Genomic DNA, 27,763 nt, shown 5'->3' on the forward strand with positions numbered 1-27,763 from the left:
ACTCAAACATATATCGTATACATAAAATTAAAAACCCAAAATCTAGTAGTTGTGTTTGGCATCCGAACTTTAATTACGGCACGTAATAATCTCTTCACGAAGAGAGCACGGATGAAGTCGTGATCGATATCTCATCCCTACGGATTGAACGGTATTTCATCCCTCAATCCAATAGCAGATCGAGTTCGTTCTCCTTGCAGAGCGCGTTTATGAGCAATGTGTATACGTACAGTTTCGTTTTTTATATGTTTTATGTATAGCTGCAGACTGCAATTCTTCTTTCAGGGCAACGTAAGTGATGACTCACGGCTGGATTCCTTCCCTCCGCATTTTGTCGAACAGTTCGCATGCTGGAGAAAAAAAAAAAAAAAAACTCCGCCTCGAAGTTGTAATTATTGTAGATACCGCCATGATCTGGTCGGTGGTCGCGCCCCATCTCTTTTATCTTCACCAACACTTACAACAACTTCTCATTCTCTCAGCCTTGAAGAGGAGAAATTATTACGAGCGGAATCTTAATGACTCACAAATTTATATATTTTTAAATTTTTATCTTAATTAAGACAAACTCAAACACATAATATACATAAAATTAAAAACCCAAAATCTATTAGTTGTGTTTGGCATCCGAACTTTAATTACGGCACGTAATAATCTCTTCACGAAGAGAGCACGGATGAAGTCGTGATCGATATCTCATCCCTACGGATTGAACGGTATTTCATCCCTCAATCCAATAGCAGATCGAGTTCGTTCTCCTTGCAGAGCGCGTTTATGAGCAATGTGTATACGTACAGTTTCGTTTTTTATATGTTTTATGTATAGCTGCAGACAGCAATTCTTCTTTCAGGGCAACGTAAGTGATGACTCACGGCTGGATTCCTTCCCTCCGCATTTTGTCGAACAGTTCGCATGCTGGAGTGAATAACATAGTTTTGATCTCATCGATCTCGCCGCAGCGAACTAGTTTATCGATGATGTATTGCAAGAACGGAATGTCCCGCTGCAGTAGAACGTGCGGTGGACCGGTGGTTGCGGTTCGGCGTATTGAAACGGCCGTAAGAAACGATCCGGCGCATGGGGGCTTCAATCTCTCCTTCTTTTGAGGGAGAAACAGAGCATGCAATGATGATGTCGATAAGACCGGGCACTGTTTTAGAAGGGCTTCGGAGAGAACAGAGGATCCGTTGTAAGATTAAGGTTTCGGAAGATATGCAGAGCTATAAGGTGATCCTGTTGCAGCTTTCTTCGTCGGAGAGAACCGGAGGTCCGGAACGCGGAGGGAATACGACGCGATGGAGTTGAAGCGATATGATGTACTGGATGAGTTTTTATGTTTAAGCGGTTCCTACTGTTGTTGGTTTCCAAGTTGTTAAGATTCACGAAATCGGACGACGAGCATGGTAGTTGCGTGTGTTCCGCAGGGCAGGAAACCGCATCATCTATTTATTGGTTTTGTGGTCCATATTGTTCGCTTCTGCAGCAAAAAAATGGAGTGCTGCTACTGTCCGGTGGGTCTTCAAGCTCGGCCGTCTACCTTCGCTCTTCTCAATCCTCAGGTAGAAATGAAACCTTCCTCTTCATCTTAATTAATCCTAGAATTTTATAGCAGCTTATCATAAAATGAGAAAGAAATCAAAGAAAATAAAATGTAACCATTGTTTGTAGGATGATTTTGCTTGTCTGTTTACTGAAGATGATCTTTCGCATTGAATGAAAAATTTACTCTTGGAATGTTAGAAATCAGGGAGACGGTGTTAGTAAACATGGCTGCACCATACATGGATATATTGCCAGCAATTTTAATTAACTGTTTTCCTTACAAAGCACTAAAAAAAGAGCTAAAAGCATCAGTTTTCTATATGAAGGCATAACTGTGATTTAAAGGATACTCAGCTTATGCAATTAAAAGTACTCTAACAATTTAGGCTGAAGAGCTTGGTATAGTTGATTGAAAAGTGTCCAACATTTGCTGAAGAACTATGTTTTATGTGTTTATGATTTTCATTACCTCAGACATGTCGCCTCGTGTTATCTTTTCCATATGATGTCTGATACACCGAAGTACTAGCTAAATGAATGTTTATTTCATGCGGTTTATGATACCAAACCTTGCAAATTGTAAGCAATTGCCATACTCATCGATCTCGCCGCAGCGAACTAGTTTATCGATGATGTATTGCAAGAACGGAATGTCCCGCTGCAGTAGAACGTGCGGTGGACCGGTGGTTGCGGTTCGGCGTATTGAGACGGCCGTAAGAAACGATCCGGCGCATGGGGGCTTCAATCTCTCCTTCTTTTGAGGGAGAAACGGAGCTCATTCGCCATTTGATCCCGAACTTTGCTCCATCAGTAGAACCCGAGCGTGGCCGGGCATGCAATGATGATGTCGATAAGACCGGGCACTGTATTGGAAGGGCTTCGGAGAGAGCAGAGGATCCGTTGTAAGATTAAGGTTTCGGAAGATATGCAGAGCTATAAGGTGATCCTGTTGCAGCTTTCTTCGTCGGAGAGAACCGGAGGTCCGGAACGCGGAGGGAATACGACGCGATGGAGTTCAAGGGATATGATGTACTGGATGAGTTTTTATGTCTAAACGGTTCCTACTGTTGTTGGTTTCCAAGTTGTTAAGATTCACGAAATCGGACGACGAGCATGGTAGTTGCGTGTGTTCCGCAGGGCAGGAAACCGCATCATCTATTTATTGGTTTTGTGGTCCATATTGTTCGCTTCTGCAGCGAGAAAATGGAGTGCTGCTGCAGTCCAGTGGGTCTTTATGCTCGGCCGTCTACCTTCGCTCTTCTCAATCCTCAGGTAGAAATTAAACCTTCCTCTTCATCTTAATTAATCCCAGAATTTTATAGCAGCTTATCATAAAATGAGAAAGAAATCAAAGAAATTAAAATGTAACCATTGTGTGTAGGATGCTTTTGCTTATCTGTTTACTGAAGATGATCTTTCGCATTTAATGAAAAATTTACTCTTGGAATGTTAGAAATCAGGGAGACGGTGTTAGTACATGGATATTGTTGTACTCCTGATTTTGATTTCGGAAGTTTCCAACTTGATTTTGCTTTGAGATTAGTGCCTTATCAAGATAATTTTTGTATGATGTATCAGATATATTGCCAACAATTGTAATTAACTGTTTTCCTTACAAAGCACTAAAAAAAGAGCTAAAAGCATCAGTTTTCTATATGCAGGCATAACTGTGATTTAAAGGATACTCAGCTTATGCAATTAAAAGTACTGTAACAATTTAGGCTGAAGAGCTTGGTATAGTTGATTGAAAAGTGTCCGACATTGGCTGAAGAACTATGTTTTATGTGTTTATGATTTTAATTACCTCAGACATGTCGCCTCGTGTTATCTTTTCCATATGATGTCTGATACACCAAAGTACTAGCTAAATGAATGTTTATTTCATGCGGTTTATGTTACCAAACCTTGCAAATTGTAAGCAATTGCCATAGTAGAAAATAGAATTTAAAGGAAATAACTTATTAAGAAGAAGGTGGTTTTGTTCATACTTGATTGGACCACCATATCATGTCCCTGAGATTGTCAATCAGGCCTGCCTACTCTCACACATCTCTAGAAAGAAAAGCAAACTGTAGATTCTTTGCCTTATAGAATCTCTCACATTAGTCTCTAATTTCTACAATACACCTTCTGCCACCTGTTTGTAGGTTTGTCTACTTGAAGCCTAGAATAGGTTCAAAGCAGGAAATAAATGTAAGTTTTTCTTTCTTTCTTTTTTTTTTCTCCAGATTTTAGATACCCAGATTAATTTTAGGATATTGTTGTTAGAATAAGAGGGGTGAATAATAACTTTCAACACTTCTTGATTGAAATCCTTGTTGAAATTAGGATATGTCAACCCCGAGTAGGCATGTTCTTTACTAGGATTTAATAATTTATATTCTTAAATCACAATCCCCCAATCTTTCCAATACCTACCTCCTTCATTGAAGCATCATTTTGTGTAGTTCTGAACAACACCAGTTTGTTTCTAGCTTTTCTCCTTCAACGTTCATTCTTTTGTAGTTTTCGATAGGGGTGTCAATATTTCGGGTTAGGGTCAACCCGAACCCGAAATGGGTTGGGTTCGGGTTCAATATTTCGACCCGTTTAAAAAATCGGGTCGGTTTCGGGTTAACCCTTTGACCCAAAAGCTGATTTTAACCTGACAATCCGAGATTGACCCGTTTTTGACCCAAAAAGAGATTGACCCATTTTGACCCAAAAATTAGCTTTTTTTTTAGTAGGAAACGGGTCTTGTCGGGTTGACCCGGACCCGAAGCGGGTCGGGTTTGGGTTTGGAAAATTGACCCGTTTTAAAAAATGGATCGGGTTCAGGTTGACCTGAATAGTGTCGGGTCAATTCCGCGTTCGACCCAAACCCGACCCGTGATCCGAAATTGACACCCCTAGTTTTCGACAATAGGTGATCTAAAACTAACAGCAGATTCGAGGTATAGTGATAAAAATTTGGGGTAAGACTAAAGTGTAATAGTGATGATATTTTCTCATTAATGGTTTTTGTAGATTCTACTAAAGCATGATAAATAAAATTGCACATTCAAATGAGATTATCCATTGATTTCATAGACTTTTCTGCACCATGTTCTTTCTTCATGAAATTCTATTTATGTTCAACTGCTATATATCTCCAAAATTGTCCCTGATGTCAAAATTAAATCATGAGAACAAAGTATCTTTTAATTTCCAAATCTTGTTAACTGTTTTTTCTGATGATTTATTGCCTTCTAAATGAAAAATTAATTGCAATTAAACCTATATATTCCTGAAAATTTTAATCGCTAAAAATTCTCAAGTAATCCTAGTTACTTTTTAGTAAGTTTTTACTTAATTTGATTGAGTTCATGCCAAAATCATTTCTATAATACAAGTTATTAAACCTTTTATTTTCTTAAATATTTTACTTTGGTAAATTAAGTTTAAGTTGCAAAGATGAAGATGCTTGGTGGATGAGTTGCTTTACTCTTAGAGGCATAGTGCAAAACAAGTTTATACGTGAAAAGGTTGTAGTAGGTCTTGTGTCCGATAAGATTTGAGAGAGTCGTCTTAGATGATTTGGTCATATAAAATATCGGCCTTATGATGCCCCAAATAGAAGAATTGATGCATTAAATCTGGTTTGTGTTAGAAAGTATTATAAATGACTTTTTTATTAGATTTAATGAGATTTTGACTCTTAATATGACACAATGGAGTACATAATTCATGTAGCGGACACTACATAGTGGGTTAAAGGCTTGATGTTGCTGTTGTTTACTTGGAGTTAAATGCAAAGCAAACTTTTGTTTAAACTTTTCTATATGCATGCACATGTGTTCGGGCTTCAGTGTTTTTTTTTTTAAATATTAAGTAGCTTCATCACGGAAGGTTAATTGGGCTAAAGTCTTGTTGCAGGGGAAATCTTCATCACACAGTTGTGGAACTTCTGATATTTTACAAACCAAAGTGCTGTCTTTTCGTTCTAAGAAATTTTTTCAAATTACACACAGAGAGGGCAAGATCTATCACGAGAGGACGCTCTCTTTTGTATCTTCAAAACCTTCCAAGTGGACTGTATTTGCTGAGTCTGGCCGTCAAGCTTGGGATTTTGGTAGATTTTTCAAAACATTATATTTCTTCAATGGACCTCCAAATCCTTTTAAGGTTTTCCCTACTACCTTCTACGAGTTGATTAATTTCTTTCTTAATTTATAAAACTATAGAAATTTTCACACTCTAAGCATTAATTTTGCACTTCTCTTGCAATTTGGACCTTTTTACTCTAAACATAATCCTGAACATCTGCTTTTGAAGTTTGTTGCATATGTGATTGAAAAACTATCAAGTGCAACATCTCCAGAATCATCCAAGGAAATGAAAACATCTGGTGTGGTCTTAGTAACTGGAGCAACTGGTGGTGTTGGGCGAAGAGTAGTCAACATCTTACAGAAGAAAGGCATCCCCGTCCGTGTTCTGGTATGTTATTATTTTTGCTGCTAGGGAAAATCACTTGGGTCATCTTACACTTAGTTAAAATTTTGTTCTTATGCTATTGCAGGTTAGAAATGAAGAAAAAGGAAGAAGAATGCTAGGGCAAGATGTGGACCTGGTGAGCTGCTTACTAGATAGAAGTTACATGTTTACAGTTGAGATGTGTCACCAAGATGGCATATGCCACAATGAAGAGGAAGAGATCACTGTTGCAGTGAAACCTGCCTGCAAAATGAGAAATTATTTGCATTTAAACTGTGATTCCGTTGCACGATCTTATTTTTACATGGATATTAATGTTTTCCTTATTGAAACTTGTCTTTTTATTGGAATTTTTATTAAACTATTTTAAATAAGGACTTCAAAATTTACTTAGGCTTTTTTTGGGATGACTTTTTTACTGCTTCTTAAAGCAACTTTTTAGCATAAAAATAAATTTTTTATACTAGAAAGTTGTTTTAAAAAGCAATAAGAAAGTCATCCCAAACGAAGCCTTAGTTAACATATCAAACCAAATATTTAAGTATAAAGTTGCTATTTCCAGTGTTATTGGCTCTTATTCATTTTTTAGAAAGAATTCGACTTAACAATCATATTAGTCAGGAAGGTGCAGGACATCATGCAAGCTCTCAGGCTTTGTACTAATTTGTAATTTTAGGTTGTTGGAGACGTTACCAAGATGAATACACTATCTCCTGAGTACTTTAACGGCGTTAAGAAAGTAATCAACACTGTGTCCGTTATTGTGGGTCCCAAGGAGGGTGATACTCCTGACAGGTCGAAGTACAGCCAAGTAAGTTTTTTGCATCTAGGATTTTTTACAAACTTTAAGTGGCAGACAAGTGCGTTTTCAGTATCTTATGGAATGATTACTTCTCAACTTTGATGCAGGGAATCAAATTTTTTGAACCTGAGGTATGGGAGTTCTTTATAAGTTTGGGCATCAGTATATTTTATCTGGAATTAAGCACTGTTGATAACACATGTTTAGTAATCTTCATGTAATCAAAACTTTTATTAGCTAACAAATCCTGCAATTTCATTTATGAATAGATAAAGGGAGATTCGCCTGAAAAGGTAGAGTTTATAGGAATGCAAAACTTGATCAAGGCTGTAAAGGATAACATTGGTCTTCGGGAAGGGAAATTGCTCTTTGGGATTAAAGGTAGGAGACAAAGTTTTTTAAGATTCCTATGAAGTAATGTGCTACAAGTCAGTTTAATATTTCTTATGCTTTCTAATTTGTTTCCATTTTCTTACTGAAAATATGAATTACGCCCAAAGAATTAGTTTTAGTTTTGGAGAAGCATAGAATCAGAATATGATAACTCAATTGCAGAAGTGGTGTTTGGACCCAGTAAAGTGATACGCCAGACTTATTCATGTAAACTAGCCAAAGCTTTTTAACTTCCTGGAATATAAACTAGTAGCAATGTAAGTTTTAATCTCTCGAAGATTGAGAACTTCTTACGAAATGTAGTCTGTAATCTTGTTTTTTTTTTTCAATCAACCACTTCCAACAAACGAGCCAAAATAAGAACGAAGGAAATCTTCAAATGGTTTGAAAGTTACTTGAATGTATTCCTGAAAGGTCAGAAGTTATTAGAACCGGGTGTCTAAATTAAAACCGACACCTGATGCAGCTCTTAAAATGAATGACTGGAAAAGAAGTATTGGTTAAGCATTAACTTGAAATGATAATGTTAAAGAATACAAGATTATTATTTATAGTTAGCTTCAGATAGCCGAAGTCTTTGGTTTGATGCTCCATTGGGTGTTAAATTTAGAATTTGTGAAGGCCCCCTCCACACACAAAAAAAAAAAAGAATCAGTGTTTGAACTTTAATGTTATGATGCAGTTTTGGCTCCTCCCTGGTTCCTATGTTTTCGATAATAACGGCATGTGGTTTTTTTCCTGTTCTTTTTTTTTTTCCTAACACCAGTTTGATGTAGAATGTTTCCCATTTTAGTGGAAGTGATGATTCCTGTTGTTCCAACTTCCAAGAGGGAGTTCGTTGGAGCACAAGAGGTATTATGTTGTTGGCATTGTTATATTAGTACTTAAACTTTTGATCAGATAGTTTTGTGGCCATTATGTTTGGTCCAACATGAGCTTTCAGTAGCCCATTCTCTTAAAGACAAGGGTGATGATCGTTCGAGATACTTCTTGCCAAAAGATATATCATGATCTACTATGTAAATCATACTAGGAAAGGATATCATATCAATAAGTGATGCACATAACCATACCCAGGAGTTTTCACACTAAACCTTTAATTTTTAGAATATAAGAGCCTATGCAGACTCATGCCAACCTATCAAGGGAGCATCATATTATTTGTGGTATCATATCCCCCCTAGGGGTGTAAAAATAGGTATTCAAGAAGGGTTTGGTTCAAATCCGAAACTGACATTGGTCAAATTCAGCTGACCTGAACCCTATGATGCACAGACACGGACACGGATACGACACGGACACGGGACACGGGACACGCCAATTATTAAAAATAGTGTATAAAAATTAAATAAGTATAATTTTAAAAATAATTTGAAAATAACAAGTCATTTAACTAGAATTTGTGCTTAAAATGATTAGTATTAAGATGTCGAGAGTCAGGCGTCGATGTCGTTTATGAGTCACCGAGAGAGGAGATGAAAATACCTTCACTGCCAAAGAGAAATGAAAATGAGAATATTCGATGAATGGGTATTAAGTGCGGACGTTAATTTGATTTTGTGGATAGGAAATAATAAATTTAATTTAAATCCCGGCATCCCGAAAAATACAAGAGATTATATTTTTAAAAAATTCATAAAATATTTAAGATATGTGTGTCGGACACGCGTGTCCAATTTTTATTTAATATTTTTTTAATCAGACACATTTTCGGCGTGTCCGACACGTGTCAAGGGAGTGTCAGACAAGTGTCATATTGGATGCGTGTCGGACACTGCATTCCTCTTTGAGTAGAAGTGTCGGTCAAGGTTTAAAATTGCGTATTTAAGCCTCGAGGCGGTCTAAGGCGTAAGCCTCACGGACACAGAATTGCGAAAATGAAAAATTAAGGGTTTTAACAAAAAAATTATAGCAATATTCTATCTTACAATAAAAACATCTTAATGATATATGAAAATAGTGAAAAGTAAGAAAGTAGATGCAATAAAATTATGTCCCAAAGTACAAAATCACAAAATATTAGTTTAACAGAACTCCCAAAGTACAAAGAACAAATAAAATGCAATCATATCCCATCACTAAATGGGTCTTCAAGGGAATCTTCTTCTCCAATTGTATTTATGAATGTCATATCACCATCATCTTCAATATGACTCACTTTTCTCATCCCTGTTCAATAAGAGAAAAGATCATTTTCATATTAATTGCTCACTTGACATAAATATAATGCAATAGCATATAAGAAGTTGTGAAATACCTTTACTTGATTATTGTGCTGCAGAGCTAATGGATGTGTGTGGTGTGGTACTAGTGGATGTGCCCACTTGATCTGCTTCGCCCCTCAAGACATCCACACTTAGATCTTCTAGCTGTAAGTCTGATAATGGCAAATCTGTCTCATCATCTATGAACCACTCATTATCAGATGATATATCATCACACACCAATGGGTCCTCATCATCCTTCAATCCCGTATTCCTCAACCTCCTCTCTCTTAACCTCTTGTTGTGCATAATATATACGAGGGAGTTCATTCTGAGTGTTGATAGCCGATTTCTTCTCTTTGTTTGCACTTGACTATATGTACTCTAGTTTCGCTCACACCCAGAAGAAGAACAAGTGAGACCCAATACTATTACAACAAAACTTTGTAACTCAGGGGTGGAATCATCAAATTAGATCTACCATTCAACTGTTTTAAAAAAAAATATAATCAGAACTGAATAAAGTGTCTTGCATTTACCAAAATAACTATACCTGGAGACCGTTTGGAAATGATTGCTTTTACTGCATTCAAACAAAAAAAACCCTCTTTATTCCGGAATAGAACAAGTTGTAAATCTGCAAGCTCTCTATCTGCCTGCTCCGGTATTAGTCTTTCCATACAATGATATAGACCAAGCTTCACCTCCGAATTTGAAGATTTCTTCTCTGAATATTGAAATTGAAGATTGAGATAATATGCCGTTGCATGTAGATGACGGTGTAACTGCACCTCCCACCGAGCATCAATGATATCCCAAATCTCCCTATAACTTGTCTCCTCTTCTCCCAAGTTGTGTGCAATCAACTCCTAGGCCTCATCCATAGCATTATAAATAAAACTCATAGCTAGTTTCTTCTCTTCATCCACTAAGGGTAGTACTTGCACTAAGGGTCTCGTGCTCAAAATGGCATAGGTCACAATAGCCTAAAATTTATCATTCAGAATAATCTTTCTTATTTCCTTCCCCTCACTTTTCTTCCCCCAAGCAGAGTTAAGCCATTTAGTTGATGTAAACATTGCTTCCAAAGGTTGCATCGCCTCCATCAATCTCTGCAGTGTCAAATAGGATGTGGCAAACCTATAGATTCACAGTGCACAAATGTAAGAACTAAGAACATACAGTAGGAATGATTTGCAATGTACAAATTTAAGAACATACCTAGTGGTTGCAGGGCGAATGATTTCTTTCTTTATGTATAGTGGAGGAAGAGCCCTTTCCACTCTCGCTCCCAAAATAAGCGCCATATTCAACCTTATCATCAAATTGCTCATGTTGCAAGTGTTTTGTCGTGGTACTTTTCTTCATATAAGCAATAATTTCCTCCTTCACCTTTTCCGACACTTGCACTTGGTGCTACGTTTTTATGCGAGCATGATAAGTGTTCCTTCATGTGGGTAACACATCCCTTCACCACTTTTTCGCAAAAATTGCATTTCAAATAAACATAGCTCTTCTCTCCGCCGCCTATGTCAACTTGTACACTATATTTCCAAGAAGGGTCCATCCCCAATGACGAAGACCCCTTTTCCTTGCCTCTAATCATGATCCCTACTGAAAGAATCCAAAATCACACAAAATAATTCAAAAAATCAAAAACCATAGAATTTCTTTCACTTGAAAAATTTAACCAAAAACTAAAAAAAAAAACCTAAAATTATTTGTGGACTTCTCCTACAGGGCTGCAGGACACTTCGAGTTCGCCGAAGAGGCGGCGCCGGCGGGAAGGGTAGCGACCGTGCGGGAGGCTCTGGTTTCGCGACTTGGAGCTTGCGAGCAGGTAAAAATCGCGAAATGCGTGTAGCCGATAGGGGTATAAGGAAAAAAATGCTCATTTTAAGTAGGTGAGACCATTTGGATGAGGCGTACGCCTCACCCATAATTGCGCAATTGAGGCGCGCCTCACACAGGGTGAGGCGTACGCCTCAACCAGGGTCCAAATTGCGTGCACCTCGAGACGCTTTTAGAAAGAATTGCGCAGAGGCGCGCCTCTTGTTGCGCAATTTTAAACAGAGGTGTCGATGTATCATAGCCTGAACCCAACCCGAATTGTAAAACTGGTTAGATATATGGATCCAAACCCAACACGGGTTGGGTTGAGTTGGCCCAACCCACTAATTGTGAGGCTACAAAATGCGAGCGGGATAGCGCAGAGATTGAGGGCATGGGGCAAGGAGGCGAGGCAAGGGCGAGCCAGCAAGGTGGTGAGACTCGCGAGCTAGGGAGCACGTGCAGGAAAGCGCAGGTGCGAATTGTCCGAGCTTGGGTGTGAGCATGAGCGAGGGTGCGACCATGTGGGTGTGAGCGCTAGCACTGGCACTGGCACTGGCGCAGGCGAGGGCGTGGGCCTGGGTGCAAGCGCAGGGGCTGGCGCTAGGCTGCGAGCACAAGGTACATGCGTGTGGGAAGAGCGTGGCCCTGATTAGTCTGGTTGATTTTGGATTTTTGGGTTGACCCAAACCTGACCCAAATTTTCAAAAGGGTCAGAACTTACAACCCGAACCGAACTTCGGGTTCGGGTTAGGTCAAATTTTGACACCACTAATTCCCCCCCCCCCTTGTCATTCTGATTGCGTTTGCTATGATAACAAAATCATTGAGCAATAAGGCTGCTAATGATGGTGGTGTTGTTGGTGCCAGCGATAATCACTTGTTGGTTGCTATTGGATAAAATCTTGATAAGCTTAGGACTCATGCAACAAATCATATAAAATTCCAAAATGTTTGTATAGTAAAAAAACCTAAAAAAAATTCAAATGAATACTACAAAATATTCGTAAACACAAAACCTATAAGTTTATGAGGTTTGGTGAGATCCACCTATGCCCATGGCGGCATAGATAAAATTTTTCATAAAATTTCAATTGAGGGGTACATTGATAATTTTTTTTCATACTAAGTTGAAGATAAGATGATGCAACCTGTGCACAAATCTTTTAGGAGAACACTTAGGCACATAATCAAGAAACTTCCTTTCAATAACACATAAACAAATACAAACTGAGAGAGACTTTGTAGAAAACAAATATTAGATACTATTTAGAAAAATCACGTAGGAAAGAAAGATACAAAACACATAAACAAAAGCAACCCTCAGAATAACCACGATTGGTCACCTCACATGCAATGCACAAAACTAGGGAAACATGCTCCAAGGAAAAATCGAACCAATAATCCACCACTGAAATTTTGATCTAGCGCAAATCTGCACTCCTCAGGAAAATACCAATAGAACAGAGTAATAACCATCCTCATAACTCACAATGTTTAGAGAAGAAAGATATAGATGGAATGATAACCGTTGAGAGGAGTAGAAAGAAGATCGAGAGTAAATATTAAGGGATAGGAGAAAGACTAGCTCGGAAGCCACGAAGAACCCTCCTGTTGAATTTTTCTTCTCCAAGAACTCCTTTTTATAATAGAGCTACAACCACTTTATATAGAGAAAGGAGGGGAAAAGAGCATTTAATTGTTCAATTAAATGAGCCATCAATTTAACCAATAAAAACAATACAAATCAACTATAAAGGAGAAGCCGAAACATCAAGCACATGAATCAGCAAGAGGGAAAACCAAATAGCCAAAAAGGGAGTGGGTAGAATCCCAAGCTGCCAAATCAGCAAAGGGGAAATCCGAACAGCTAAAAGGGGAAAATGGGCCAAGCCCAATAAGGGAAAAAATAGCGCATAACTAAAGACCCAACCATCCATCAAAGAGGAAGGAAACAAGATCAAACTCAAATGAAAGGACAATGGTATGAACCAACCTTAGAGCATCGAACCCAGCATGATCATTAGTTGTTTTCCATTATATGACTATACAAAAATAAAATACATAGCGTCCAATAACACGAAAAAATAAAAATACACCATACGTAAATTCTTGACTGCATCATAAGAAAAGAGATGCCACTTTATTTATGTTAATGATTTACAACAATAACAACATCAAGCATTTATCCCACTACATGGGGCTGGCTATATAAATCATTTTTCTCCATTGTGTCTGGTTAAGAGTCAAATTCTCATTTAGATCTAATAAAGAAAGGTCATTTCTAATATTTTCTAATAAAGTATTTTTAGGTCTAGCTCTACCTTTCTTAACATAGTTTAAATCTAATACATCTAGTGGGGTAATCGGAAGGTCGCTGTTTTATGTGACCAAACCATCCAAGGAAACTCTCTCTAATCTGATCTGTCACGGGAGCTACTTCAATCTTTTCACGTATATGTTCATTTCGTATCCTGTCTCTAAGAGTAAATCTACTCATCCACTTGAGCATCCTCATCTCTTAACTTAATATTATGCTTCTCTTTTAATGGCCAACATTATGTGCCATAAAGCATTGCAATCTTCTCTTCTCTATGATTTATAGAGAATATAATCATCTACCGTGGAGACAATTGTTAGAGATGAAGACGTGATGCATGCAAATATCAGTTTTTGTTTTTGTTTTTATTGTAATTTGAATTCTATAGTTATTTTTGATTTTTTTATGCTGCCCTATGATGGAAGGCAACCAATGATCATGAGTAGGTTGTGCTTGGGCTTGGTAATCTTTGGGTGTGCTAGTTATCTTGGTGCCTTGGCTCTTGGGCTGCTGGTGGGTCCTCGGTTTGGGAGCTTGGCTGCTCAGTCAAATTCTCTTTTGGGAGCTGCTTTGGAGGAATGCATCGGGCTTGTTATGTGATAGAAATGTACCCCTCAAACTTAAGGGAAAATTCTATAAGATGGTAGTGAGGCCTGCAATGCTTTATGGTGCCGAATGTTGGCCTTTAAAAGAGAAGCATAATACTAAGTTAAGTGTGCAGAGATGAGGATGCTCAGGTGGATGAGTGGCTTTACCCTTAGAGATAGGATACGAAATGAGCATATACGTGAAAAGGTTGGAGTAGCTCCAGTAGAAGATAAGATTAGAGAAAGTCGCCTTAGATGGTTTGATCACATAAAACGGCGGCCTTGCAATGACCCGGTTAGGAGAGTAGAGGTATTAGATTTGACTTATGTTAAGAAAGGTAGGGGTAGACCTAAAAAGACTTGGTTAGAAAATATTAGGAATGACCTTTCTTTATTAGATTTAAACGAGAATTTGACTTTTAATAGGACACAATGGAGAAAAATGATTCATGTAGCCGACCCCACGTAGTGGGATAAAGGCTTGTTGTTGTTGTATTACTATGGGTGGTTCACCTCCCTTTTAGCTCATTAAGTGGAGTGGATTTTGTTCATTTCCCCTCTCTATGGCCCTTCGGTTTCCTCCTCCTAGCTCCTGTCCCGTGGCTGGTTCTTCTCCCCTGGCTGCCTGTTCCGGTTCCCTGTGGCTGCCCGTTCCTGTCCCCTTTGTGGCCCTTCAGGTGCTGCTCCTGGACAGCCTTTTGGCCTTCTGTTTTTCCTTCTTGATTGGTTTGGTTGGAAGTATTTTGGGCTGTTTGGCTGCCCCTTTTCTCCTATATATATGAGATGTTTTGGTGCTTGAAAAGGTTATTGATTGTTGAGCTAAGTTCTCTAAAAACCTGCCGGTTTCTTCTTTGGAAAGCTTGCGAGCTTGTTCCAACTCTCTTCTCATCTCTACAATTTTGTCTTGGGCTTCTTATTCATTTCTTCTCTCCGCAAGTTCCACTCCACTTGTATTTTTCTTCTTGAGCTATTGGAGGTGTTGGACTGTTGGTTGGCCGGTTTGGTAGCATTTGTCGGAGGTGTTTTGGTGGACGTTGGCCCAAGTAGTTGTGGTGGACCCTTGGTTGCCCTTAAGCACATCTTTTATATTGCCTACTATTTCGATTGCATGTGAGGTGACCGTTAGTCGGTTGTTCTGAGGGTAGTTGTTTTTATTTTTAATTTAGTTTTCGTTTGTTTGTTTCAAAGTTTGTTTGATGTTGGCATTCTAAGTTTTGAATCGAGAAATGTTCTACTTGTCCTGGTGTTCTCCTCTTGTGGCTTTTTTTATCTAGTTGTCAGCATCAAGACATTATTATTATTCTCATCTCTTCTCTATTGTAGGAGTCCAAACAAAAGCTTCTCCTTGATATGGATGAAATTTTCTTCTTTTAGTTAGCAGTTCCTTCTTCCTCTTGAAGAAGCAGATGTCCTTCCTCCTACAAGCATTTAAAAACTCCTCCCTTCTCATTTAGTTGGCAAATCTATTAACTATCTGTCTATCGCCCCCTTTGTCTATATTTGCTTCTAGTCATGAGATGCCAAACCCTTCCTTTTAAGGCTCTATTTATAATGCTAACAATGAATGTATTTCAAGATATAAAATTTATTTCATGATCCACAAGATATTGCAAAATCGTTCATCTCAATAAAAGATCCCACAAGCTCTCTCATAGTCAATAAATATTTTCTTCAAGATCCTTACAAGATCTTCAAAATATTCCTATAGCCTGCATAAATGACTAGTCACAAATTGTATTTAATGGGGAGATTCCTTATTTCAATTTGTGCAATAAGGGGTTTGCCTTATCACAATTTTGGAAGAACATGCCATTAGGTGTATACACCTCTGGACAATTTGTAAGAGGCAAAAGCCTAAAAAATTAAGATTCATGCTATTTAAATATTTAATTTATAAATTTAATATATAAGATAAGTCCTATTCTATTATTTCTCCAGCTAAACCTCAACAAACACAATCGAGAACCGGAATTGCATGCGCTTCCTCGATTCCCAATTGCATGCTGCACTCTCACCCGACACTACTTGCACTTGCAGCTACAACTGAGAATAAGAGAGGAGAGAAATCAATTCATTATAATTATAATTCTTATGAAGACCCACTAAATGACGATAGTAGTGCAGAGTTTTGAATTCTTAAATTATAATCTTAGTAACTTATACTACTTATTTATGTTGAATTGGGAGTTAAAGAGATTTATTGTTATGATCATACTTAGATTTATTGTTTTTATATTACTCGTATTTCATATATTTTATTAGTTTTATGGTTTAATTTTGAGTTTTATGACTCAAAACACTATGAGGCGTATGCCACTCCACATGGATAGAAAACAACTCAATATCAAGCTACACAATTCCAAGCCTTGAGAAGATTCAACCATATATTGTGATTATTTTATCTATAAGATATTGTGGCTCCACGTGATTAACAATCTCCAATTTAGAGATATAATTTATGGTGTACTTGTTTAGTGGTAAATGCTTGCACACCTTTTGTATGCATAATCTCATTATCATCAGTTGCAGAGGTTAACTAAAACGTTACAATACCTCAGCTTTTGAATTTTAATCGCTTATGTGAGTATATAAAAAAGAATTTTGCCTTTTTTACTATGAACTAGAGAGCCCTTCTTCGAGTGAACTTGTTATGTAGTAGTACTTAAATTGTATGTCTTTTGTCCACATGTGAAAGGCGACATTCTTTGTCAAGTGAATATTGCTTTGGATATTCTTATGAACTTTCATGTTTGTTTAGGAAGCCAAACTATCATCTCGTTGTCATCCGTGTACCTACATATTTAGCTCCGTAGTTGATAGTTAACTATCTGTTGATATTGTGATACCCCATTAATAGTGTTACCACCTATTTGCTTATGTAAAAGGTAGATGGTTACGAGTAATCAAAAAGGAGTTTTCAATTAAAAAAAAAAAAGTTTCTTTCATTCTTTTATTTTATCAGTTAACGCTGTTGTTTCTTTCTTCTTTCTTTGATTTTCTCCCCACCATTTTTGAAGCTTAATTAATGAAATTGAAATGATGATAGGTTGTTGGTCACCTATTATAATTTGAGGAAAAGCAAATAGTTATTTGACTGTTCAAATGATATTTCCATAATTCATGTTTAGGCTAGTTATTTACTTTGTTTTTATTGGGAAATAGATGAAACCTAATTCAAACAAAATTTACCTCGGAACTTAGTTCGTTAAAACTCCCTCGCCGAATAAGAAAAACGAGTGGAGGCCGAGGCCGAATTTTCGGAGCCCACAAGTCTAAACAAGAAATTGTTGTTGTGGTCTAAACAAGATAGACAATAAGTTTTAAAATAAAAGATCATTCATTAATTTATTATTAATTCATTTTTAGACATTTTCTGCCATATATTAATCATTTGATCCAAAGCAAAAGTTCAATATACTGTTTCATTATTTATTTCAGGTAATTTGTCTGGGAAGCTACTTTGGGGTGCCCTTGATGATGTTGTCATGGGTGGTGTTAGCGAAAGTACATTTGTTGTTGATCCTACTGGTAGTGAAGATGGTGGACCTTCTGGCATCTTTAAAGGTATGCAGAAGTGCTTTGTTCACTTTTTCTTAATTTATTTGAACATGTAATATTTACATATTGACGATTCACCTCTTCTCCAGGTGTTGTTTCGACCACAAATAGTGGTGGCTTTACAAGTATCAGAACAAAGGTTTTTTATGATACGTTTAATGCTTTTGTGCAAAAAAATTCATTGTAGATAACGAAAATGTTTTATATTTCAACTTTAATATTTTAGAAAATAAAGGTCTATGCAAAACAATTTTAACACCTCTTGCATCACAATGAGAATGAATAGAGAATGATGCTTTATAAAGCCGACCCAAGTAGATGGATAAGGTTATTGATGATGATATTTAATTTTACTTTATTAGCATTCTGAAAGAAATCTGAATATTACAATTCAGAATTTTCCTGTACCTGAAGACCTTTCAGCATATGATGGTCTAGAACTAAGGGTTAAAGGTGACGGTCATCGTTACAAGCTCATATTACGCACTAGTGCCGACTGGGATACTGTGGGATATACTGCAAGCTTTGACACTGTAGATGGGCAATGGCAGACGGTAAGCATTGGGCTTCACCTTGAGTAGTATTTGAGACTATTAATTTTCTTTTATTGGTTTTTGTTTTTTTCAGATTCAAATACCTTTTTCTTCATTAAAGCCGGTGTTCCGAGCTGGGACGGTCAGAGATGCTGTGCCCTTTGATCCAAGAACAATTATTTCATTTCAGGTAAGCTTCTTCTAAGTTTTCTTCTCTGCATTCATGCTAGTTGTTTGCATGGAACAAATCTAAAAAGAATTTTCTGCAGCTAATGTACAGTAAGTTTGAATACGATGGAAAGCTCAACCCAAATTTCGTCGAAGGTGCATTTCAACTTCCATTCTCAAGAATAAGGGCATACATCAAAGAGCCAATTACTCCAAGGTTCAGTTGTATTATTGATGTATGTTTGGTTAAGCTCATATTTATCGGGCTGTTGTTGTTTGTTGGGGACGCTGTGGGGTGATGGTTCCTAACCAATTCCTTTGATATTTTTAAAAGCTTGGTAACCAAGCAGAGTTTTCTGATGAATAAGTTTTCACCAAGATATTTTACCTTGGCTTCCTTTTACTAGTTAATTCATTTCTTCAAAAATATACACCATATATATGTTTTTGTTTGTAGGTTTGTTCATGTGAGTTCCGCCGGGGTTACTCGACCGGACAGGCCTGGCCTTGATTTAAGCAAACAGCCCCCTGCTGTACGCTTGAATAAGGAGTTAAACTTCATCCTTACATATAAATTGAAGGTATTTTTTTTGCATTTAGTACGGCTTATTTATCTTTTCAACCAAGGATATAGTTGTTGGAAAATAGGTGAAATCTGATCCAGACATTGGGAACAAAAAAAAAAAAAAAAAATGGAAAAAAAAAAAAAAAAAAAAAAAGAAAACAGAAAGAAGATCAACGCGAAAAATACATTAATTATATATAAGCTCACCCAATTTATAAATCATGTCATATTTCCACCCTGCAAATTTCACCATGCTTAGATTGTGGAGATTTACATGCCCAATTTCAGAAAATACAACATAAAGATAGTGTCCCCTTCTTTGCAAAGAAAAATTAGGTCAGCCAAACCCCTTGGAGTGGGGGCTTTCTGCCCCTCTTGCGACCCCCATGAAAATCTTGTTGCAAAGGCCAACCCACGTTAAGTTTGCGTAGAATGTTATCTTCATAGGGGAAAAATTAGGCTCCACAACTTAGCAATATTAACGCCACATAAAACTTATGAGCCCTTTTTTCTTTGCTTTTTAGTATGATAATTTTTATTTTTTCATTACCACAATCCTCCTGCATTTATTGTTGAACCCTCTTTTTTTTTTGTTTAATTTTTTTATAACTACAGCCTTCATCTTTGTATCGCCACAAATATTTCATTTTGTTGTAGCTTTCATTGTTAGATTACTGTAAGATGTTCCCATTATCATAGCCTTTATCACCGCATCACCATATTTCTTTCCTTTTCTATTTTTTCCTGAATAAGACGATAGTTTCCCTCTCCCTGAACATTAAAAGCATAATTACAGACCCTTGTTCTTGTTTATTTTTTGGAATTCAGGGATGCAATTTAAATCTGACACGAGAGCTGCAAAACATCCATTTAACATGTTTTTTCAATGGAAATAATTTAAAGTGGTCGTGATTGTGTCACAGGTTTTTAAAGTGAAAAAAAAATTGGGCTATTTACAATGCAAATAATGACAGAAAAGTTGCTAGGAGAACCTAAAAAAATATCTACAATGAGTACTTATATTTTAATATTCTTAGGTACTATCTCATCCCATCATCCCTTTTAAAGGATAACCATTTTTAGTTCTTGAATTATTGATTCAAGATCTACATAATATATGATCAGCTTCTCTAAAAAATTGAATTCATAGACCACTTGTTTTAGAAACAAGAAAATAACAATGTCTGATGGATCCTTCACCACAATGTCTAGTCAAGGAGATATTCTTATAAGCACTTTTCTCACATTTTGAAATGTCCTCCATGGACCTATATTATTTACCAACTTATTATATATTCAAAATTTAACTAAAGATTTTAAGTATAGTGTTGTGTTTTATCATACATATTACGTCTATTTTAGGAGCAGGGCATGAGAAAGATGATTGGGCTTGCTAAAGAAAACGACAGTCTCTATCATTTTGAAGAATTTTTTGATATCTAATTCAATAAAACTTTTAGAATTATCTCTTCTTTCAAAAGCCCTTAATTCCAAAAAAGAAAAAAAAAAGATTCAACATCTAAATCTTGACCACTCATCCTATATTATTCTCAAAGTCATTTTTTACATCACAACAACATCAAGCCTTTATCCCACTACGTGGGGTCGGCTACATGAATCATTTTTCTCCATTGTGTCCTATTAAAGGTCAAATTCTCGTTTAAATCTAATAAAGAAAGGTCATTCCTAATATTTTATAACCAAGTCTTTTTAGGTCTGCCTCTACCTTTCTTAACATAAGTCAAATCTAATACCTCTACTCTCCTAACCGGGTCATTGGAAGGCCGCCGTTTTATATGACCAAACCATCTAAGGCAACTCTCTCTAATCTTATCTTCTACTGGAGCTACTCCAACCTTTTCACGTATATGCTCATTTCGTATCCTATCTCTAAGGGTAAAGCCACTCATCCACCTGAGCATCCTCATTTCGTAAAGTCATTTTTTACATCATTTAAAGAAAATCAATATCAGTGTGATGTTTATGAACTAGCAAAATGAAAAGGTACTAATTTTTCAATGAATGATGTAAGAATCATTATTCATTTTTCTCTCATTTAGGGTGATATCTGAGGGCTATGTGGTTTGTCTCTTTATTGATGATTGCGCTTGTGTGTTTGGATCTTTTTACTAAATGTCAAAAGTAATATAGGTACCATCTTCCTCACCTTTTTTAATGTGATAAAAAATATGGTGTTAAAATTAAAATAATTGGATTAAAAAATGCCAAAGTCTGTTTTAACCATTTTTTTATCTTCATACTTCCAAAAAAGGGAAGAATATGCGAGCCATCTTGTGTGTATACAGCCCAACAAATGAAGTGGTAGAATGAGTCAGTGGCCTCCTACTTGTTACTATATGGGCTCTTTTTTTTTTTTTAAGCCCCCAACACAATATTGGGAGAAATAGTTTAATATCCACTTACATCATAAATCGGTTAGGAGTTTTATTTTACTCGTGTCTTAAATAATTTTCCCCATTTCAACCCAGTAACCTTATTCCTAAAAAATTTGAAAGTGTTTCCTTTGTCTATACAAATTCCCAAAATAGATGAAAATTTGGTCCTCGAGCAATTAAATGTTACCATGTTCCCACGATAAAGGTGCATGTGTTGTTGATGCCACTTTCAATGAAAAATATTGATATTTTATTACTACTTACTCAAAGGAAGAAATATCATTTCCAAATGAGTTTTTGTCCCTTTCCTTACCATATCATTCTAGCAAATAATTCTATTCCAAAACCAACCGCTCATACAAAAAATTGAGCTTATGCTAGAATCACTTCCCACGTAGCCATTACAAATTTACTCAAGAAGGAAGGCGTCTTAGTTGACGCAAGTCTAATTAGCTAAATCGATCCCTAACACTAAATTCACTTAGGGAATCATTGAGCCTGCAAACAAAGGTACTTCAGTTGAAACTCACTTGAGTTTCATTCTTATCATACAAAAATCTTTCTCATTGCCCCAAATCTTTCCTTACTAGTCTTGATACTATTTATATCCCTAAAATTATCTTTGAAGCTTGAAATAATAAGATTTGAATAATGTTATAAGAGAAGAAATGAGAGCCCTTAAAAAGAATAAAATATGAGAATTGGTAACACTATCAAAATAGAGATGTTAATAGTTTAGGTGGATCTTTACTTTGAAGTAAGAATTCGATGTTTCATTAAAAAAATATAAAGGTAGATTAGTGAAAACGGGCTACACTCTAATATAATAATTGATTATATTGAAAATTTTGATCTTGTTGCTAAAATGAACACTATTCTAGTTTTTTTATCATTAGTTGCCAACACTTTGAAAATTGCAATAATTCTATGTGAAGAATGCCTTCTGACATGGTGATCTAGAGGAAGTATATATGGGAAACCCATTGGAGTTTTGTCTCGAACACAAAACATAAGGTATGTAAGGCTGTAAGCTAATAAAGGCTCAAGGTTTGAAGCAATCTCTAAGGACATGTTTCGCAAGGTTCATCAAGTTAATGCTCAACATGGGATACAAATAGAATCAAGACGGCCATGTCTTATTTGTGTTACATTGCTTCAGGGTTAGTTTCACACTACTAATTTATGCTGACGATATCATTGTAACATGTAGTGCCTTGGAAGATACATAGAATTTAAAGAAGAGGTTGCTCTAAAAATTTGAAGTCAAAGAATTTGATAAGTTAAAATATGTTGGCATTAAGGTTACACAATCTCAATATGAAATTTTTATATCGAAATAGAAATATATGGGATACTTATTGATATGTGGGATTAATGGTGCCTCTTCATCAATCTGTGGACTATTTTACTTATTTTGTAATTATTATTATGACAATTCATCAATTCATGGATTATTATAATTATTTTGTGGTTATTATTTTTATATTTTGTTTGTTTCCTATTAAAAGCTCTTCGAATATTATATAAATGTTAGAATGAAAGACAAAATCAATCTGCTATAACTCTTATCATGAAACAATTAGAACTCTTAAAATACTAGTAGATAACAATTAATACAACTTTACTAAATAATTATCTTTTTCACTCTACAGCATAGCACAACTCAAGACAATTATGCTGAAGTAAACTAAATAAATTGACAAAAGTAACATTGCAAGTAGCAACCACATGATGGTGAACAATATCATTAACAACACACTCTTTTCTCTTTTCCATCTAATGAAAACATATAAGTGGTTGCAATTATATTTGTGTTGTTTGCTTGTAAAATCATTCAGTCGCCGGCTGAAGTCTTGGTTTATAGTGGATTAAATTTAAGAATTTCATCCAATTTTTAAAATTTATAATGTAAGGATCTAGATTGTGTTTCAATTAGGGGATGAGGAGTTATGGTTGGTGATTGCATTAGGTAATTGATGCAGCAGTGGTTCCCTCACCCCAGGTGAGTAACCCAACGACCTAGGTTGGTAGCAGAGCCGCCCAGGCGGGCAACACAACTGCCTAGGAGAACAACTCTCCCTCCCATGCAGAATGCTCGGTTCCCGGGCAGCAGATCAAGAACCTTTCAGCTACCCTGTAGGTAGGGCTGTCAAAATCGAGTCACGGGCCGGGTTCGGGTCCAACCTGAAACTGAATCGGGACTTTTTGACCTGACCTGAACCCGACTCGATTTTAAAAACAGGTTAGTTTTCTGTACCCAAACCCGACCCGCTTCAGGTTTTGGTCAACCCGAACTCGACCCGTAACTCTGTAAATCTGCTGTTGGTGAGAAGCTTTGGATCTTTGTTGATGCACGGTGAGTGTAGTTTAGCATTTTATTGCTACGTCGGGGCCTTCCTCTTTTTGCCTCTTTGGTCTGATCTAATATGTGGCCATACTTGCTTATACGACCAAGCTTCTTCGCATCCGTCGACTTCTATTTGCAACGAAATATGCTAAAAAGCCCCAGAGGGCATATGGAGTATGGCGGCGGCGGCAGTGTTGTTTTTTTTGGTGACGTTGGTCGGAAATTTGACGAAGAAGAAGAAGAAGGGAAATTGGTTACATAATGATATTAACATGGGCAGGTTGTATTATTAGTTTATTACTATTCTCCGGATTACAAGTTTTGAACTTTGGTCTTGGGTATTATCTGCTTTGTGCGAGATTTTATAGGTTCAAGCCACTGGAGATCACCGGGGCCGGTGAGAAAAGTGTCGACGTGGAGCTTGCAGAGGCAGGGATGCTAAAAAGTACAAAGTAAAAAAGTCCTATTTTGCCATTGTGACCGGACCGTATCCATCATTCCATCTCTTCTTTGCGGCTTCATTTTTTTCTGATCCCGCTTCGGAGAAGCAACGGGAACTCATTAATGTAGGTTGCAACCAACACCTTTCCACCATGCTTCTTTACCGAATAAATAAAGACAGCAGAGTCGAACGCGGACATGACGGGCAGACTTGATGTGGTGGCTACACGACTCGACTCAAACGCGCCAATGCGGGCAATGGGCAGAGGCGAATCCTGTGTCACGCGGGTCATTTCGGGTCATTCACGGATTTTTGGGTCAACCCGAACCGATTTTTAAAACGGGTCGGTTTTTCTGACCCGATGACCCGCTTCGGGTTCAGTTTGACCCTAACCCGAAATTTTTGGGTAGGGTTCAAGTCGGGTTTTTGGGTCATGTCAAATATTAACACCCCTATCTGTGGGGCCCAGGACCTTCTTTATCACCTATAAGAGAAGGGATTTATGTGTGTGTGTGCCGGGGTGGGGGTGGGGGAGCTCTTTGGGGAAGATGTAAGTAACATTTATTAGGGGATTTAGGCTGTTTATGGGGGAAATTGTTGAGTTTTGTTTTCTGCAACAGTTTTTGTTGGGTGTTTGAGTTCCTAGTAACTGCTTGGAATTATGAGAGAGACGATTCACCTCTTGAATAGTGAATCAACCTATATCTTGTCTTTCTTTGCTTAGAGATTAGTAAATACAACCCACTTTGTATTATTTTTGGATCTATTTGGAATAAGTTTGCTGTTTTTTATATTATTGTGTGTTGTTTTGATCATCAAGTCCTATTAGTAACTAGAGGAATTGCTATTTACTAGTTGTAAGGTGTTGTGGTTAAGTCTATGAAAAGAACTAATCAATCGTAATTTTACTTTCAGAAGAAAAATAATGAAAGATTCATATTTTCTTTTACTTAAGCACTGATGTTATATTATTGTTCTTGAGATATATTTTCATTAAAGGAAAATGGAGGATAATCTGAGAGCACTTCCCGTTCAAACATTTTTTAAGGCATTGTAGCTCCTACTATAAGCATAAGTATGCATGGTTGCTTGGTTCTTAATCTGAAGGCCTGTAAATTTAAATCATGGATCCTACATTTGCTGGATCTCCATGCACTAAATACATCGTAACTGTCTGATTCTTGGCAATTTATATCGTTGGTTAATGTATTTAGTTCAAAAGGTGTCTTCTTAATCCTCAATTTAGTTATGCGGTGGTTGTGCATATCAACTTTTTTCTTGATCCTATATTAATGTGATCTCCATGGCGCTGAGTACGCGTGGTTGCTTGGTTCTTGACAAGCTTTATGGTTGATAAATGTTTTTCATTAGTTTAGTCCTCTTAATCCTGAATTTTGGCCAGGGAGAGGATTTGATAAGAGAAAGCGGTATTCCTTATTCAATAATAAGACCCTGCGCCTTAACTGAGGAGCCTGCTGGTGCAGATGTTATTTTTGATCAGGGAGATAATATAACGGTATGTAGAGTCTCTTGAAATTTATTTTTCTTGCGTTTTATTAATTTTTCTTATTTTAGATTTCAACTAGTCCAGCATTTGTTTAGCTGCTCCTCAGTGTTCTTTAAGAGCACATTTAAGCTTTGTTTGGGATAACTTTCTTATTGCTTCTTTAAAAAGTTGCTTTAAGAAGCAGTAAGAAAGCCATCCGAAACGAAGCCTTAATTACTAATATCTAAATTCTAAGGATGCATAAATTTTGTAATGCATGCAGGGAAAGATTTCAAGAGAAGAGGTTGCGAGAATTTGTATTGCAGCTTTAGAGAGCCCTTATGCATGCGACAAGACCTTTGAGGTTCTTAATTCCTTGTTCCCTCTCTAGCCAGACATGCCATCTGTGCATCCATTTAGTCTTCATGCAGTTACTTTTATATTTGCTTAGTAATTTACCATATTGTACTTAAACTTAGGCTTTGTTTAGGACGGCTTTTTTGCGGCTTCTTAAAACAGCTTTTTAATATAAAAAATTTAATTTAATTTTTATATTAAAAAGCTGCTTTAAGAAGCAGTAAAAAAGCCGTCTTAAACTAAGTCTTAGCATCAATATTAGACACCCGACACAAAAGTTCTAAATTTGGGTGAAGGTCGAGTTTAAGTAAGCAGTTAAGTGACTTGAAAAAGGAAAGTCTAGTGATGTTCTAGGCAACCCCATAACTCAAATTTTTTATTCGTTTAACAAATGAATTCTTCCTTCTTCCAATAAGAACTAATACTCAACAACAATTTTTTCGATGATTAGCATCTACTAATTGGATCATCATCATGTAACTCTAATCTGACCTTACTTGGGACGTATAAGAACGCTTGCTCAAGCTATGTATTAGTGGTCATAGGTTCATCAAGTCCAACCTATGACCTTATGTACCTAAATTTTCAGCAGCTCCCACTTGAAATTTGATCTTTAACTAATTTTATGCTGTCTTTATCTGCAACTGGCCTCATGCCTACTCATCTGAACTACTTTTGCGCCTGGTTGAAATATTATTATGCTATATTCAGCCGGTATTTTTGTGGTAAACATTCTGTTAGGCCGGCCCAGGGGCCAGCTGAACTAGTCCATCCTGAACCGGTTCAATGCCAAAGGAGGCGGGCAAAACAAGGGATAAGAGAGAGGGGGCGGTTAGAGCTATGGGTACAGCACTTCTTAATTAAGTTTTGCTTGGGAGGGAAATTTGAATTAAGGGATTTTTAGAGATTTTGTAATTTTCCTCTTTTTTTTTTTTGGACTGAAAGAAGATCTTAAAATAATTTTTTTTGGATTTTGTAATTGTCCTCTTTGCTTTAATTAGTCTCTATTGTTAGGGTTAGTTTTTCATCTTGAATTTGAAAGAAATTTGAGATCTAGGGTTAGGTGTGCTATAGATTTGGAGAGTTGTTTCTTCCTCTCGAATCGAAGAAACTTGTATCTTGTCTTGCTTTTCTTATTTGTGGATTGAATTGAAGAAGTTTTCCTTGTGTTTCTCTCCAATATTCTGAAATTTCTGCATCGTTCTTGCTGTTTTTCTCTCTGAAATCAGCATATTGCTCGCTGTTTTTTACCGATTATTGTTAGATTTGCTTGTGAACTTAAGTATTTCTCTTAGGGTTACTTGTGAACTCAAATATTTCCTATCACATTCCAGGTTAAAAGCACGATTCCATTCAGCGAAACATTCACAGTGGATCCAGAAAACCCACCACCGGAAAAGGACTACGATGAATATTTCAGGACATTGAAAGCAGGAATAACTGGAAAGGAGTCGCTTGAGCCGAGGCCCGTGCTGGCTTGAAAGGTTTGAAATCACATTCAGACTATAACTTTTATGCTGTTTCTTTCATGTTTGATTGATTAGTAGCTGAAAGACTTGTCCAGCAATTGAGCTACCAAATGTCAACTATTTCTGTATATTTTTTGAAAAATTTTGGGTTATATAGTAACCGAGATGTTCATAGGTACTGTTTTTGCATGTGATTTACAAAATTTTAGCTTGGACTATAAGCCTATTCAGCTTAAGGCTTCATTTGGGACGGCTTTCTTACTGCTTCTTAAAGCAACTTTCTAGTAGAAAAAATTTATTTTTATACTAAAA

The 27,763-nt window shown here is 36.7% G+C and overlaps 1 protein-coding gene across 3 annotated transcripts; it reads left to right on the top strand.

The window, feature by feature from the left end:
• Positions 1-1,385: 1,385 nt before the first annotated feature.
• Positions 1,386-27,669, top strand: LOC110104866. 3 transcript variants are annotated; one of them, XM_020834141.2, is made up of 16 exons: positions 1,386-1,559; positions 5,437-5,685; positions 5,836-5,997; positions 6,080-6,130; positions 6,671-6,805; positions 6,904-6,927; positions 7,066-7,177; positions 17,569-17,694; positions 17,778-17,827; positions 18,084-18,242; positions 18,316-18,411; positions 18,491-18,606; positions 18,847-18,970; positions 25,542-25,655; positions 25,909-25,989; positions 27,317-27,669. In XM_020834141.2, the coding sequence occupies exons 1-16, from the start codon at positions 1,401-1,403 to the stop codon at positions 27,461-27,463; spliced, it is 1,905 nt and encodes a 634-aa protein (XP_020689800.1). In that variant the 5' UTR covers positions 1,386-1,400; the 3' UTR covers positions 27,464-27,669. The 3 variants fall into 3 exon arrangements, with proteins under 3 accessions (XP_020689800.1, XP_020689798.1, XP_020689801.1); XM_020834139.2 differs by lacking the exon at positions 1,386-1,559 and adding an exon at positions 2,574-2,814 and having other exon boundaries at positions 5,426-5,685; XM_020834142.2 differs by lacking the exon at positions 1,386-1,559 and adding an exon at positions 2,641-2,814 and having other exon boundaries at positions 27,317-27,629.
• Positions 27,670-27,763: the final 94 nt, after the last annotated feature.

Source organism: Dendrobium catenatum, unplaced genomic scaffold, assembly GCF_001605985.2.
Source record: "Dendrobium catenatum unplaced genomic scaffold, ASM160598v2 original_scaffold_172381, whole genome shotgun sequence".
Lineage (NCBI taxonomy): Eukaryota > Viridiplantae > Streptophyta > Magnoliopsida > Asparagales > Orchidaceae > Dendrobium > Dendrobium catenatum.